General features: G+C 42.1%; 1 protein-coding gene across 3 annotated transcripts in view; it reads right to left on the reverse strand.

Moving 5' to 3' along the window:
* The window catches only part of CRHR2 (corticotropin releasing hormone receptor 2), a 239146-nt gene that overhangs the window by 21404 nt on the left and 199083 nt on the right, over positions 1-18659 (reverse strand). For all 3 annotated transcript variants that reach the window (XR_011855948.1, XM_072154412.1, XM_072154413.1), the window contains 2 exons: positions 9429-9489; positions 3284-3356 (listed from right to left, as the gene is read on the reverse strand). Coding sequence is in view for 2 of the 3 variants with exons in the window: in XM_072154412.1 (XP_072010513.1) it covers positions 3284-3356; positions 9429-9489 (134 nt within the window). In the remaining variant the exon portion in view is untranslated. The remainder of the gene's footprint in view (positions 1-3283; positions 3357-9428; positions 9490-18659) is intronic.

Genomic DNA, 18659 nt, shown 5'->3' on the forward strand with positions numbered 1-18659 from the left:
GCATGTGTCTCTTCCCCGCTCAGGTCCCTGGAGTTCACCTTCTTCTTCCTGGTGCATGTAAGTGCATTGTCCGTGTATAATGTGATGTGCGGGGAGTCACTAAGATTCTGCGCCTGATATCCTGCATGTGTCGCTTCCCCGCTCAGGTCCCCAGAGTTCACCTTCTTCTTCCTGGTGCATGTAAGCGCATTGTCCGTGTATAATGCGCTGTGTGGGGAGTCACTAAGATCCTGCCCCGATATCCTGCATGTGTCGCTTCCCCGCTCAGGTCCCCGGAGTTCACCTTCTTCTTCCTGGTGCATGTAAGTGCATTGTCCGTGTATAATGCGCTGTGCGGGGAGTCACTAAGATCCTGCCCCGATATCCTGCATGTGTCGCTTCCCCGCTCAGGTCCCCGGAGTTCACCTTCTTCTTCCTGGTGCATGTAAGCGCATTGTCCGTGTATAATGCGCTGTGTGGGGAGTCACTAAGATCCTGCCCCGATATCCTGCATGTGTCGCTTCCCCGCTCAGGTCCCCGGAGTTCACCTTCTTCTTCCTGGTGCATGTAAGTGCATTGTCCGTGTATAATGTGCTGTGTGGGGAGTCACTAAGATCCTGTGCCAGATATCCTGCATGTGTCGCTTCCCCGCTCAGGTCCCCGGAGTTCACCTTCTTCTTCCTGGTGCATGTAAGTGCATTGTCCGTGTATAATGTGCTGTGCGGGGAGTCACTAAGATCGTGCGCCTGATATCCTGCATGTGTCGCTTCCCCGCTCAGGTCCCCGGAGTTCACCTTCTTCTTCCTGGTGCATGTAAGTGAATTGTCTTGCGACACAATTTTAAAGTTAAATCCCACGCTCAGTCCAAATCAGTCCCTCAGCTGCCCCCCGATTTGTATCGCATAAAAGTCGGCACGATTGCGCCAAAATCCGATCGTGTGCGACACAATCCCCTTCTAAATCCCTGTCCCGACACAAATCGAAAAATTCTAAAAGCCAACAAAAGTGCGATCCGCGGGACCCTTAGTAAATAAGCCCCATTATGTCAGCCTTAGATTTTACAAAAACATCAATTTATTCCTTATAAACAGGAGCCAAAAAGTTATAATTATTTTGTATTTTTTATTCTAAACTGGTAAATAAACACAAATCAGGAAACGTCTCCCTTCCCGTTGACCTCGTGAATTATCAGTCATAAATCCGGCTCCGGTTTATTCCGCTTCATTCTCCGGGAGGCCGATGCCCGGAATGGGATTTTCTGAGAATTTTTTTTTTTTTTTTTACGGGAAATGAATATTCTTCAATCCTGTCCCCCGTGCGTCGCCTGGTAGCGCTCAGAAGAGGCTCCACAAGGACACATCGTTTAACGGAGGGAAATCAGCTCCATCAATAAAAGTGACTGCAGGAGAAATGCTCCTTATTTACGGAGAGAAGTTCAGACCTTGGAGATTTATTCGTCGTATGTAAAACACAAGGTCGTCGGATCGTCGGTAATAAACAGAAAATAAATTGAAATGGAAACAAAATTACCATTCGGTTTGAATCATCAGAGTAAATTTCTGATAGAAGGACAAAGTATCTGCCCCCCCCCCCCCCCCCCCTGCACATCAGATCTATGGAGCAGCGCGGAGCACGGATGATTCATGGCACTTCAATAGGGAGATTCAAAAACATCACAGATACAAAAAATATCTCCCCCCCCCCCCCGCCCCCAGCAGGCATCAGTGTGGAGGGCAAAGGTCACAAGGCGACAAGTATGGACATTCTATTACTTTTATTAGATTTTATGATGTTTATTCCGGAACGTTCTATCAGGGGAGGAGGAAATCAGGATAAAGATTGTTCCGGGATTTAGATGTAATTCTGATTTATATTATCGCTGCACCTGTATTATATATATATAGAGATGTAACATTGTATTATATTCTTATATATTCTGTGATATAAATGAGAGGATCCCATCAATGGGAAGATGTAAGTGATCTATTCATAATCTATCTCCTATTTCTCATATCTATCTATCTATCTATCTATCTATCTCCTATCTATCTATCTATCTATCTATCTCATATCTATCTATCTATCTATCTCATATCTATCTCATATCTATCTATCTATCTATCTATCTATCTATCTCCTATCTATCTATCTATCTATCTCCTATCTATCTATCTATCTATCTATCTATCTCATATCTATCTATCTATCTATCTATCTATCTATCTATCTATCTATCTCATATCTATCTATCTATCTTCTATCTATCTATCTATCTTCTATCTATCTATCTATCTATCTATCTATCTATCTCCTATCTATCCCATATCTATCTATCTATCTATCTATCTTCTATCTATCTATCTATCTATCTATCTATCTATCTATCTCATATCTATCTATCTATCTATCTATCTATCTCATATCTATCTATCTATCTCATATCTATCTATCTCTATCTATCTCATATCTATCTATCTCCTATCTATCTATCTATCTATCTATCTATCTATCTATCTCATATCTATCTATCTCTATCTATCTATCTATCTATCTATCTATCTATCTATCTATCTCATATCTATCTATCTATCTATCTATCTCATATCTATCTATCTATCTATCTATCTATCTATCTATCCATCTCATATCTATCTATCTATCTCCTATCTATCTATCTATCTCCTATCTATCTATCTATCTATCTATCTATCTATCTCCTATCTATCTATCTATCTATCTATCTATCTATCTATCTATCTCCTATCTATCTATCTATCTATCTATCTATCTATCTCCTATCTATCTATCTATCTATCTATCTATCTATCTATCTATCTATCTATCTCCTATCTATCTATCTATCTATCTATCTCCTATCTATCTATCTATCTATCTATCTATCTCCTATCTATCTATCTATCTATCTATCTATCTTACATATATCGAATTACTGAAGGTCCAGAGCAGAGTAGGAAGGTTGGGTGCTAAGCCACAAGGTTCTTGGCAACAAACCCATAATACAAAGGCAAAAATAGTCAGCACTCCGATGCCCGAAAAACTAAATTTGGTGGTTTTATTCCATGGTAACGTGCAATGTTTCGGTTAAGGAGAAGCTTCCTCGAGCCGGTCAGGATACAGATACCAGTGAGAGTATAAAGGTGAAGCAACGAGCTGAGAGCTGCCGTTACATCTAACTATATATTTCATTTATTATAACATTTTTCTGGGCAATGAGCGAACAACAAGATAAAATATTCTCTTATCATCTTTCATTAATATAAAAAAAAGGAAAACTGTTACTTACAAGGAGAACAAGGATGACAGGACCTTGATAGATATAATCAATGTATTTTCCAGGCCCCTTTCCAATCCAGCATCTAATGTCAAAAATATGTTACAAATTACTCACATTCTACTATAATACTGCCCCCTATGTACAAGAATATAACAACTATAATACTGCCCCATATGTACAAGACTATAACTACTATAATACTGCCCCTATGTACAAGAATATAACTACTATAATACTGCCCCCTATGTACAGGAATATAACTACTATAATACTGCCCCCTATGTACAAGAATATAACTACTATAATACTGCCCCCTATGTACAGGAATATAACTACTATAATACTACTCCTATGTACAAGTATATAGCTACTATAATACTGCCCCCTATGTACAAGGATATAACTACTATAATACTGCCCCCTATGTACAGGAATATAACTACTATAATACTGCCCCCTATGTACCGGAATATAACTACTATAATACTGCCCCTATGTACAGGAATATAACTACTATAATACTGCCCCCTATGTACAAGAATATAACTACTATAATACTGCTCCCTATGTACAAGAATATAACTACTATAATACTGCTCCTATGTACAAGAATATAACTACTATAATACTGCCCCCTATGTACAGGAATATAACTACTATAATACTGCCCCCTATGTACAGGAATATAACTACTATAATACTGCCCCTATGTACAAGAATATAACTACTATAATACTACTCCCTATGTACAGGAATATAACTACTATAATACTGCCCCCTATGTACAAGAATATAACTACTATAATACTGCCCCCTATGTACAAGAATATAACTACTATAATACTGCCCCCTATGTACAAGAATATAACTACTATAATACTGCCCCCTATGTACAAGAATATAACTACTATAATACTGCCTCCTATGTACAAGAATATAACTACTATAATACTGCCCTCTATGTACAGGAATATAACTACTATAATACTGCCCCCTATGTACAGGAATATAACTACTATAATACTGCCCCCTATGTACAAGAATATAACTACTATAATACTGCCCCTATGTACAAGAATATAACTACTATAATACTGCCCCCTATGTACAGGAATATAACTACTATAATACTGCCCCTATGTACAAGAATATAACTACTATAATACTGCCCCCTATGTACAAGAATATAACTACTATAATACTGCCCCCTATGTACAGGAATATAACTACTATAATACTGCCCCTATGTACAAGAATATAACTACTATAATACTGCCCCCTATGTACAAGAATATAACTACTATAATACTGCCCCCTATGTACAAGAATATAACAACTATAATACTGCCCCCTATGTACAAGACTATAACTACTATAAAACTGCCCCTATGTACAAGAATATAACTACTATAATACTGCCCCCTATGTACAGGAATATAACTACTATAATACAACCCCTATGTACAGGAATATAACTACTATAATACTGCCCCCTATGTACAGGAATATAACTACTATAATACTGCCCCCTATGTACAGGAATATAACTACTATAATACTGCTCCCTATGTACAGGAATATAACTACTATAATACTGCCCCCTATGTACAAGAATATAACTACTATAATACTGCCCCCTATGTACAGTAATATAACTACTATAATACTGCCCCCTATGTACAGGAATATAACTACTATAATACTGCCCCCTATGTACAGGAATATAACTACTATAATACTGCCCCCTATGTACAAGAATATAACTACTATAATACTGCCCCCTATGTACAGGAATATAACTACTATAATACTGCCCCCTATGTACAAGAATATAACTACTATAATACTGCCCCCTATGTACAGGAATATAACTACTATAATACTGCTCCCTATGTACAGGAATATAACTACTATAATACTGCCCCCTATGTACAAGAATATAACTACTATAATACTGCCCCCTATGTACAGGAATATAACTACTATAATACTGCCCCCTATGTACAAGAATATAACTACTATAATACTGCCCCCTATGTACAAGAATATAATTACTATAATACTGCCCCCTATGTACAAGAATATAACTACTATAATGCTGCCCCCTATGTACAAGAATATAACTACTACAATACTACCCCTATGTACAAGAATATAACTTCTATAATACTGCCCCCTATGTACAAGAATATAACTACTATAATACTGCCCCCTATGTACAAGAATATAACTACTATAATACTGCACCCTATGTACAAGAATATAACTTCTATAATACTGCCCCCTTTGTACAGGAATATAACTACTATAATACTGCCCCCTATGTACAAGATTATAACTACTATAATACTGCCCCCTATGTACAGGAATATAACTACTATAATACAACCCCTATGTACAGGAATATAACTACTATAATACTACCCCCTATGTACAGGAATATAACTACTATAATACTGCCCCCTATGTACAGGAATATAACTACAATAATACTGCCCCCTATGTACAGGAATATAACTACTATAATACTGCCCCCTATGTACAAGAATATAACTACTATAATACTGCCCCCTATGTACAGGAATATAACTACTATAATACTGCCCCCTATGTACAAGAATATAACTACTATAATACTGCCCCCTATGTACAGGAATATAACTACTATAATACTGCTCCCTATGTACAGGAATATAACTACTATAATACTGCCCCCTATGTACAAGAATATAACTACTATAATACTGCCCCCTATGTACAGAAATATAACTACTATAATACTGCCCCCTATGTACAAGAATATAACTACTATAATACTGCCCCTATGTACAAGAATATAATTACTATAATACTGCCCCCTATGTACAAGAATATAACTACTATAATGCTGCCCCCTATGTACAAGAATATAACTACTACAATACTACCCCTATGTACAAGAATATAACTTCTATAATACTGCCCCCTATGTACAAGAATATAACTACTATAATACTGCACCCTATGTACAAGAATATAACTTCTATAATACTGCCCCCTTTGTACAGGAATATAACTACTATAATACTGCCCCCTATGTACAAGATTATAACTACTATAATACTGCCCCCTATGTACAGGAATATAACTACTATAATACTGCCCCCTATGTACAGGAATATAACTACTATAATACTGCCCCCTATGTACAGGAATATAACTACTATAATACTGCCCCCTATGTACAGGAATATAACTACTATAATACTGCCCCCTATGTACAGGAATATAACCACTATAATACTGCCCCCTATGTACAGGAATATAACTACTATAATACTGCCCCCTATGTACAGGAATATAATTACTATAATACTGCCCCCTATGTACAAGAATATAACTACTATAATACTGCTCCCTATGTACAAGAATATAACTACTATAATACTGCCCCCTATGTACAAGAATATAACTACTATAATACTGCCCCCTATGTACAAGAATATAACTACTATAATACTGCCCCCTATGTACAGGAATATAACTACTATAATACTGCCCCCTATGTACAGGAATATAACTACTATAATACTGCCCCCTATGTACAGGAATATAACTACTATAATACTGCCCCCTATGTACAGGAATATAACTACTATAATACTGCCCCCTATGTATAAGAATATAACTACTATAATACTGCCCCTATGTACAGGAATATGACTACTATAATACTGCTCCCTATGTACAAGAATATAACTACTATAATACTGCCCCTATGTACAAGAATATAACTACTATAATACTGCTCCTATTTACAGGAATATAACTACTATAATACTGCCCCATATGTACAGGAATATTACTACTATAATACTGCCCATATGTACAAGAATATAACTACTATAATACTGCCCCCTATGTACAGGAATATAACTACTATAATACTGCCCCCTATGTACAAGAATATAACTACTATAATACTGCTCCCTATGTACAGGAATATAACTACTATAATACTGCCCCCTATGTACAAGAATATAACTACTATAATACTGCCCCCTATGTACAAGAATATAACTACTATAATACTGCCCCCTATGTACAAGAATATAACTACTATAATACTGCCCCCTATGTACAAGAATATAACTACTATAATACTGCCACCTATGTACAAGAATATAACTACTATAATACTGCCCCCTATGTACGAGAATATAAATACTATAATACTGCCACCTATGTACAGGAATATAACTACTATAATACTGCCCCCTATGTACAAGAATATAACTACTATAATACTGCCCCCTATGTACAGGAATATAACTACTATAATACTGCCCCCTATGTACAAGAATATAACTACTATAATACTGCCCCCTATGTACAAGAATATAACTACTATAATACTGCCCCCTATGTACAGGAATATAACTACTATATTACTGCCCCCTATGTACAGGAATATAACTACTATAATACTGCCCCCTATGTACAAGAATATAACTACTATAATACTGCCCCCTATGTACAAGAATATAACTACTATAATACTGCCCCCTATGTACAAGATTACAACTACTTTAATACTGCCCCCTATGTACAGGAATATAACTACTATAATACTGCACCCTATGGACAGGAATATAACTACTATAATACTGCCCCCTATGTACAGGAATATAACAACTATAATACTGCCCCCTATGTACAGGAATATAGCTACTATAATACTGCCCCCTATGTACAGGAATATAACTACTATAATACTGCCCCCTATGTACAAGAATATAACTACTATAATACTGCCCCCTATGTACAAGAATATAACTACTATAATACTGCCCCCTATGTACAAGAATATAACTACTATAATACTGCCCCCTATGTACAAGAATATAACTACTATAATACTGCCCCCTATGTACAGGAATATAACTACTATAATACTGCCCCTATGTACAAGAATATAACTACTATAATACTGCCCCCTAGGTCCAAGAATATAACTACTATAATACTGCCCTCTATGTACAGGAATATAACTACTATAATACTGCCCCCTATGTACAAGAATATAACTACTATAATACTGCCCCTATGTACAAGAATATAACTACTATAATACTGCCCCTATGTACAAGAATATAACTACTATAATACTGCCCCCTATGTCCAAGAATATAACTACTATAATACTGCCCTCTATGTACAGGAATATAACTACTATAATACTGCCCCCTATGTACAAGAATATAACTACTATAATACTGCCCCCTATGTACAAGAATATAACTACTATAATACTGCCCCCTATGTACAAGAATATAACTACTATAATACTGCCCCCTATGTACAGGAATATAACTACTATAATACTGCCCCCTATGTACAAGAATATTACTACTATAATACTGCCCCCTATGTACAAGAATATAACTACTATAATACTGCCCCCTATGTACAGGAATATAACTACTATAATACTTCCCCCTATGTACAAGAATATAACTACTATAATACTGCCCCCTATGTACAAGAATATAACTACTATAATACTGCCCCCTATGTACAAGAATATAACTACTATAATACTGCTCCATATGTACAAGAATATAACTACTATAATACTGCCCCCTATGTACAGGAATATAACTACTATAATACTGCCCCCTATGTACAGGAATATAACTACTATAATACTGCCCCCTATGTACAGGAATATAACTACTATAATACTGCCCCCTATGTACAGGAATATAACTACTATAATACTGCCCCCTATGTACAGGAATATAACTACTATAATACTGCCCCCTATGTACAGGAATATAACTACTATAATACTGCCCCCTATGTACAAGAATATAACTACTATAATACTGCTCCCTATGTACAAGAATATAACTACTATAATACTGCCCCTATGTACAAGAATATAACTACTATAATACTGCCCCCTATGTACAGGAATATAACTACTATAATACTGCCCCCTATGTACAAGAATATAACTACTATAATACTGCCCCCTATGTACAAGAATATAACTACTATAATACTGCCCCCTATGTACAGGAATATAACTACTATAATACTGCCCCCTATGTACAAGAATATAACTACTATAATACTGCCCCTATGTACAGGAATATAGGTAGATACTCACTGTTCGTCCTCGTTGCACAGCTTCCCTATAGCCCAGGCGACTATGATAGGACACGGTATACCTGGAAATACACAAGTGCGGTATGTCTTGTTACTATTGGTTATATTTGGTGATTGCGCCTCTTCTATGCTGCAGGTTTCTGGCATCCTGAGGGATTTGTGATTAATATTACCGTATGATGTAGTGTTTGGTTGTCGCTCTGCTGCACACTCGCGGCTCGGAGCAGATAATTAGATGCAATTATCCGGCAATCTACAGAAAATTACTCTGATTTATGACTTGGATCAACAACTAAGGAAACTTAATGGAACTTGACAGAGATCCAGAACATGTGCAGTATGTACGGGGGAGTCCTGCGCTCACCTCCTGCGCTCTGGGGATCCATCATCCATCCTTTATGTCATATCTATGGGGCAGATGTGTCTTAGTCTGATGCGCGTGTTTGGTTATATTTTAGTGACTTTTTGAGTGCACTTGGGTATTTGCATAATTTTTTTGTGCCTTTTTTCCGTTCGCTGTGCGGTTTGCGCCTAATTTGCGTTTGTATTTCTCCTACTTCCAGTGTTTGCTCCTTATTTATCATTGATTTGCGCCTATATGGATGCAAATAATTGTGCAATAACTCGCCAGTCCTGACCACGTGTAGCAAAGGTAATGGTGTGATTTATGCAACAAATTTGCACCTTTTTAAAATTGTGCGTCCGATAAGCCGCAAAAAAGCTTTGGGGGTCATTTATCTTATTTTCCCCTTCCCTGAGCTCTTTGCGCCTTTTGTGAGTCTATTTATGCACCTGATTTGTCTAATAAAGTTTTTTTGCGCTTTTTTAGGCACAATTTTAAAAATGGAGCAATTTTGTTGCACAAATCGCACCAAGCCGGGCCAGGACTGGACATGGGTGCAATTATATGCGCCCACATAGGCGCAAGTCAAACTGCTACACGGAGGACTTCCTGGAGGACTGCTGGAAAAAAAGTGCAAAAAATTACCCAAAAATACCCTCAAAAAGTCACTAAAATACTACCAAAAAAGGAGCATCAGACCACGATAAATGACCCCCAATGTTTCCGTTTCCGTCGCTCCCTGATGACTGTTCTATTAATGAGAAGATATTTCTCCGCAGGTTGTGATCCTGGTTGATCTCTCTTCTTATTTCCTCCGTGGTTACAATGTAGCAGTCGCTCTGTTCTGTGTCCTGACGCCAGGAAATGTCACTTATTTTTGATTTTATATTTTAACACAATGTTCCGTGTATCCTTTGCCAAATCAATTTCCTCTATCTGGCTCCAACATGAAGCCGGATCGACCGAGCCGATTATTTATTAGTCCACATGATTTGCCAGATTAATACATTTTAGGATTTCACACTTACTTATTTGATTTGTTGCAAAATTAAAGAGCTACTTTTGGATTTCTCTCATGTTAGGAAACTCTATAGTGAGTGCAGCTCCGGAGTATAATGCAGGATGTCTGACTATGTTTTCCCTGAATGTTACAGAGACCCCCCGGATGGGAAGAGGCTACTGGAAGCTCAATTCGTCTCTCCTGGAGGAAGCGGAGATCAGACAATCCTTTGAGGACTTTCTTCAGAGCCAGGTACCATTGCTGGGCCTTTGTAGCAGTAAGTCAGAGTGGTGGGAGATGCTCAAGAAAAGGGTGGCGAGATTCTTCCGCCAGCTCTCGAGCCTCAGGAGCCTGGACAGGTACCGCCTGTATCAGGGCCTGAGGAGGAAACTCGAGCATCTCGTCTCGACTGGAGGTAGTCGTGAGGACATCTCCAGAGTGAAATCCTTGCTGAAGAGGTGTCAGTACGATAGACACGCATCTTTGGTTTTTGAGAGGGATTACGGGAAATACCGCTCGCCCGACCCTTACAGAAACTGCAAGATGTCAGTGAATGGTAAAGTTGTCACAGGACTGGTTGACAGTACGGGATCCCTGAAAAGGTCCAGATCAGGGATTCTGGAGGTCGTCAGATCCTTCTACTCGCACCTCTTGGGCAGGAAGGATCTAGATCGGGATGTGATGTCGGGTTTCCTGGCTGAAACTGTCCCTGAGCCAGGAGTAGACCCCTCTCTTGATGTTTTGACAGAGATGATCAGGGAAGAGGAAGTCAGCCGGGCGATTGAAGGGCTCGCCCTCAAGAAATCGCCAGGTCCGGATGGCTTAACATCCGAATTTTATAAGACCTTTAAGGACGCCTTGGTTCCCCTCTTCACTGAGGTATTCAATGAGTGTCTTTCCTCGGGCGCTCTGCCGAAGTCAATGAGGAGGTCAGCCCTGATCATCCTGTCAAAGGGTAAGGACCGATCTCGTATTGAGAACTGGCGTCCCATAGCGCTTCTCAATACGGACAGAAAGGTTTTGGCAAAGGTGCTGTTTAATCGGCTGGTGCAGTTTGCACCCCGGCTCCTTTCGGGGACCCAGCACTGCTCTGTTCCAGGCCGCAGTACATTTAGTGCTGTGCTGTGTGTCCTCGCGAGGGGAGGCGCAATGGGTGATGTCAGAGGTTGACCGCTACTCAGAGGCTTCTGGGTCCAAGATCAACCGGGATAAGTGTGAGAGTCTCTGGCTGGGAGAGGGAGGTCCAGGCTTTGATCTCCCGGACACTCTTCCAGGGCCCCAAGACTCTGCCAAAGTTCTCGGCATCGAATTTGGCCAGGGCGATTACCCCATGCAAAACTGGGACGGCAGGCTTAAGATCGCCACTCAGAAGGTTAACCAGTGGAAGGGTTGGTCTTTGACCCTCAGGGAAAGAGTGAACCTGAGCAAAATTTACCTGTTCCAGCCATTATGGGGGAATAGGCTGAACCTAATCAAAGGGGAGGTTACTAACTGCACAAGAAGTCAAGGAGGGTTATGTATGATCAACCATGTGGTATTCCTACACCTCACGGCATCTTCCGGCTTACGCTACCCCGGTTCTGAAGGTGATTCGCCGGTGGGGTCAGGGAATGTGGGAGATCAGGACCATGTCGAGGAAAGTCCTTGACAAGAGGGTTCTGTTGACCCATTTCCAGAAGCCTCTGGCCCTCAGGGATTGCCCAAGTCGGGATCTTGGGGTGGGTTTGAGTTTATTGAATTCCATCAGGATCCCCTTGAAGTTTTGGGATGTGACTTGGCGCTGCTTCCATGGAAAGCTGTGTGTGAGGAAAGGGGTTGTCCCCGGGAGGAGTGCGGTGGTCTGCTGGAGAGCATGGACCACTTCCTGCTTCAGTGCCCCTTTAACACAGAGGTGTACAACCATCTTCCATCCATTGGCCCGGGTTGGCCGGTCTCTCCTATGCGGAGTGGGCCTATGGAGCATTCAGAGGCCTGGGTGGCAGGGACCGCTGCACGTTATTCCTAGTTAGTGTAGTATATATATTGTTAAAAAAATATATATATATAATGTGTGTGGGATGTGTTATTTGTGTGGGGTGGTCTGTTAGCAGACGGTGTGACTGCACCAGCAGCAGAATAGTGAGTACAGCTCTGGGGTATAATTCAGGATGTAACTCAGGATCAGTACAGGATAAGTAATGTCACGTATGTACACAGTGACTGCACCAGCAGCAGAATAGTGAGTGCAGCTCTGGGGTATAATACAGGATGTAACTCAGGATCAGTACAGGATAAGTAATGTCATGTATGTACACAGTGACTGCACCAGCAGCAGAATAGTGAGTGCAGCTCTGGGGTATAATACTGGATGTAACTCAGGATCAGTACAGGATAAGTAATGTCATGTATGTACACAGTGACTGCACCAGCAGCAGAATAGTGAGTACAGCTCTGGGGTATAATACAGGATGTAACTCAGGATCAGTACAGGATAAGTAATGTCACGTATGTACACAGTGACTGCACCAGCAGCAGAATAGTGAGTGCAGCTCTGGAGTATAATACAGGATGTAACTCAGGATTAGTACAGGATAAGTAATGTCATGTATGTACACAGTGACTGCACCAGCATCAGAATAGTGAGTGCAGCTCTGGGGTATAATACAGGATGTAACTCAGGATCAGTACAGGATAAGTAATGTCATGTATGTACACAGTGACTGCACCAGCAGCAGAATAGTGAGTGCAGCTCTGGGGTATAATACTGGATGTAACTCAGGATCAGTACAGGATAAGTAATGTCATGTATGTACACAGTGACTGCACCAGCAGCAGAATAGTGAGTACAGCTCTGGGGTATAATACAGGATGTAACTCAGGATCAGTACAGGATAAGTAATGTCATGTATGTACACAGTGACTGCACCGGCAGCAGAATAGTGAGTGCAGCTCTGGGGTATAATACAGGATGTAACTCAGGATCAGTACAGGATAAGTAATGTCATGTATGTACACAGTGACTGCACCACCAGCAGAATAGTGAGTGCAGCTCTGGGGTATAATACAGGATGTAACTCAGGATCAGTACAGGATAAGTAATGTCATGTATGTACACAGTGACTGCACCAGCAGCAGAATACTGAGTGCAGCTCTGGGGTATAATACAGGATGTAACTCAGGATCAGCACAGGATAAGTAATGTCATGTATGTACACAGTGACTGCACCACCAGCAGAATAGTGAGTACAGCTCTGGGGTATAATTCAGGATCACTACAGAGTTTGTAAAAGGAGTAAAATGCGGATGGAAATCTATAAATTAACAACCAGTCAATAAACGAGTGTTCTGCCCCCTCCTTCTATCAGCAGATGTAATACGATGTTTTCTCTAAGCCCTTTAAGCCGTCACTGGAGAGACCCCCGAGACCCAGCTGCTGCTCTCACCTCTTATTAGATAAATCTGACATTTATGGAAAGTTACGCAGAAAGGAACGAGACCCAACCTGATTGATATATGATGGAAGAAGATGATAGGGGGGGGGGCAGCTTCCAGATGACTCTACAGAGAACAACCGGATAACACGGGATAGCGGAAATTATTACACATTTATGGAACGTCTTCTGTTTCTACCTGACAATTATAGACAAACACAATGGAGTTAATGGGGTTCATCTACTAAGGGTCCGTCGGACGCATTTTCGCCGGGTTTCCCGATGATTGCCGTTTTGCGCCGAATTCCCCTGGGATTTTGGCGCATCAGCGCTGGCTTGCGAGCAACAGGGGGGAGGGTCGTCGGACAACCCAACGGATTCGGACAAACCGCCGAATTTAAAAACGCGATTGTGTCGAATCAACCACTTACATGCATCGGGAAGAAGCAGGTGAACGCTGGCAGACTTCGGCGGGGAAGCGACGGATGCAGGACCTCGGGTGCACGATCCTAGTGAATTGCGCTGGACCCGAATCCTCGTCAGACAACGCACCGGGGGATCACGATAAAACCAGGTAAGTAAATGAGCCACAATGGGGCAGATTTACTTACTTAGCGGCGCTTTCTCTGCAGTGGATTCAGGTCTGGCCGGGATTCACTAAGGTAGTTCCTCCGACGTCCACCAGGTGTCGCTGCTGCGCTGAAGTTCCCCGGCCTATTCCTGGTGAAGGTAAGTGCAAGCTCCGCGACACTTTTTTTTTTTTAAATGCGGCGGTTTTTCCGAACCTGTCGGGTTTTCGTTCGGCCACAATCCGATCGCATGCACCAAAATCCTGGGGCAATACAGGGAAAATTGGCGCAAATCGGAAATATTCGGGTAACACGTTGGGAAAACGTGAATCGGGACCTTAGTAAATGAGCCCCAATGTGTTAACCTGCAGACAGTCGTGAAGCTCATTCACAAAGCAGGTGGAAAAACTAAATGAACCCATGTGTTAATGACTTCTCCAAGTTTAGAAAAGATGTTTTCAATTAAAGAGATGGTAGCAGCAAATTTATGGGTCGGAGGCGCTTTGTCCCTTTAAATTTCGGCAAACAAATCCCAGTCACTGGGTGGGACAATTTGTAAGTGTTTTATTTATGTAGAGGTACAATGCGCCCCGTTCTGGTGATCCATGGGGGTCCCGTCACTTTGCCTCTATGATGTGTTTTGGCCACGCTTCCCCCTTATTGATGTTTCATATGAAGAACACAATTATCAGTAACCAGGCGTTGCCTTTATGTGAACTCATTGCACTTGGGTTCACTTGTTCCTGATCTTTGGATGTTGCTTCACTAGGGATGAGCGGATCTGTCCAGGTTGGGGCTCACAGAGTTTGGTCGGACCTGACCTGAAAGTTCAGTCCAGGAAACCCAATGCTCATCCCTATTGGTAACACCCATGATCATTGCCGGAACTGATCTTGGCTGTTACCGTTTACGTGGTATGATGTAATAGGGGAGCGATGATCCTAGGCCTTAAATGCCGGCACCGATTACCGACGGGATTGATTCCGAACACCGAAGCTGGACTTCAGGCGAAGTCTGGGAATCCAAAACCCACAATCGGGCAGATTTACTTACCCGGTCCGTTCGCGATCCAGCGGCGCGTTCTCTGTGCTGGATTCGTGTCCGGCCGGGATTCATTAAGGTAGTTCCTCCGCCGTCCACCAGGTGGCGCTGCTGCGCCGAAAAGCATCGGAGCCCGCTGGAGTTCACCGAGCCGGGCTGAGTGAAGGTAAGTGCAAGCGGTTTTTCCCGAATCCGCCAGGTTATTGTTCGGCCACGCCCCCCCATTTCCGTTGCGTGCATGCCAGCGCCGATGCGCCACAATCCGACCACGTGCGCCAAAATCCCGGGGCAATTCAGGGAGAATCCGCACAAATTGGAAATATTCGGGTAACACGTCGGGAAAACGTGAATCGGGCCCTTAGTAAATGACCCCCAATGTTCGGTTCAGTCCTTAACATTGCTGTTCGAGTCGATCCCTATTTGTAACCATTTCAAAAAACAGGTTTTCCATATTTTTGCCTTTCCTTTTGCCACTCCGCTCCTTCCACAAGCCACATTTGAGCGCTCGATATCTGCGAGACGAATTGTACTTCCTGGTGTCACCAATTAATATTCTGTGCCGTCTAGTGGGAATCTGGAAAAATATTCTAAATGTGGGGAATTTGTAGGGGAACGTAGTGGCACCAATTTCTGATGGGCTTTAAGGTTAAGATGACACCTCTTTATTCTTTGGGTCCATGAGATCGCACAGATTCTGGATTTTGAAAGTTTTGTTATGTCTCAAATACCTTTAAAAAGGCAAAAACTTCTGAAACTTTCTCACACTTGTACAGAACCGAGCAAGGAGTCATCCGTCTGTGACTGATAATATCCAGAGAACCTTTAGATCCTTTCACTTTAGTCGGACTGTGCACCTTTTCGGGGATTACACGGCTTGCACAGGTATTTAACAGGTGTCTGTGCTGGGATTTTGGCGAACGCGATCATTTCTTTTGGCGCATGCAACACAAATTAGGGGCCGTGCCATCGGATGATCCGACTGATTCGGACTGAGCACGGGATTTAACTTTCACATATTGTCGCAAGACAATGCACTTACATGCACTAGGAAGAAGAAGGTGAACTCCTGGGACCTGAGCAGGGAAGTGACACATGCAGGATATCAGGCGCAGGATCTTAGTGACTCCCAGCAAAGCGTATTATACACGGACAATGCACTTACATGCACCAGGAAGAAGAAGGTGAACTCCAGGACCTGAGTGGGGAAGCGACACATGCAGGATATCAGGTGCAGGATCTTAGTGACTCCTCGCACAGCGCATTATACACGGACAATGCACTTACATGCACCAGGAAGAAGAAGGTGAACTCCAGGGACCTGAGCGGGGAAGCGACACATGCAGGATATCGGGCGCAGGATCTTAGTGACTCCCTGCACAGCGCATTATACACGGACAATGCACTTACATGCACCAGGAAGAAGAAGGTGAACTCCAGGGACCTGAGCGGGGAAGCGACACATGCAGGATATCGGGCGCACGATCTTAGTGACTCCCCGCACAGCGCATTATACACGGACAATGCACTTACATGCACCAGGAAGAAGAAGGTGAACTCCGGGGACCTGAGCGGGGAAGCGACACATGCAGGATATCGGGCGCAGGATCTTAGTGACTCCCCGCACAGCGCATTATACACGGACAATGCACTTACATGCACCAGGAAGAAGATGGTGAACTCCGGGGACCTGAGCGGGGAAGCGACACATGCAGGATATCGGGCGCACGATCTTAGTGACTCCCCGCACAGCGCATTATACACGGACAATGCACTTACATGCACCAGGAAGAAGAAGGTGAACTCCGGGGACCTGAGCGGGGAAGCGACACATGCAGGATATCAGGCGCACGATCTTAGTGACTCCCCGCACAGCGCATTATACACGGACAATGCACTTACATGCACCAGGAAGAAGAAGGTGAACTCCAAGGACCTGAGTGGGGAAGCGACACATGCAGGATATCGGGTGCAGGATCTTAGTGACTCCCCGCACAGCGCATTATACACGGACAATGCACTTACATGCACCAGGAAGAAGAAGGTGAACTCCGGGGACCTGAGCGGGGAAGCAACACATGCAGGATATCGGGTGCAGGATCTTAGTGACTCCCCGCACAGCGCATTATACACGGACAATGCACTTACATGCACCAGGAAGAAGATGGTGAACTCCGGGGACCTGAGCGGGGAAGCGACACATGCAGGATATCAGGCGCACGATCTTAGTGACTCCCCGCACAGCGCATTATACACAGACAATGCAGTTACATGCACCAGGAAGAAGAAGGTGAACTCCGGGGACCTGAGTGGGGAAGCGACACATGCAGGATATCGGGCGCAGGATCTTAGTGACTCCCCGCACAGCACGTTATACACGGACAATGCACTTACATGCACCAGGAAGAAGAAGGTGAACTCCGGGGACCTGAGCGGGGAAGTGACACATGCAGGATATCGGGCGCAGGATCTTAGTGACTCCCCGCACAGCGCATTATACACGGACAATGCACTTTCTGTGAACTCCATCACCCGGGTAAGTAAATGTGCCCAAAGTGTCAATTTAGACATTTGGATGGATCAGACATTTTTGGACATGGTTTCAATTCATATATTTTAAGAGTACTTGAACGATTGGCTCCAGTATGTTTCAGAGTTCAGTCATTTCGAAACTTTGGGTACTTTTGTGTGCAATATGTTTATATGGATTCAGTTTTACTATTAAAGAGCTTATGTGTTTGTTTGTATTACTGTATCTTCGCCTGAGGTAATGCAGGCTGTTTATTGGCTAGCTCCCTGGAAGCTTTCAGAGGCTGAGACTAAGAGTCAATAAGTTAATAGAGTCTGGGTGATTCTTTGGTGTCCATATTGA

This window comes from Engystomops pustulosus, chromosome 5 (genome assembly GCF_040894005.1).
Source record: "Engystomops pustulosus chromosome 5, aEngPut4.maternal, whole genome shotgun sequence".
NCBI lineage: Eukaryota > Metazoa > Chordata > Amphibia > Anura > Leptodactylidae > Engystomops > Engystomops pustulosus.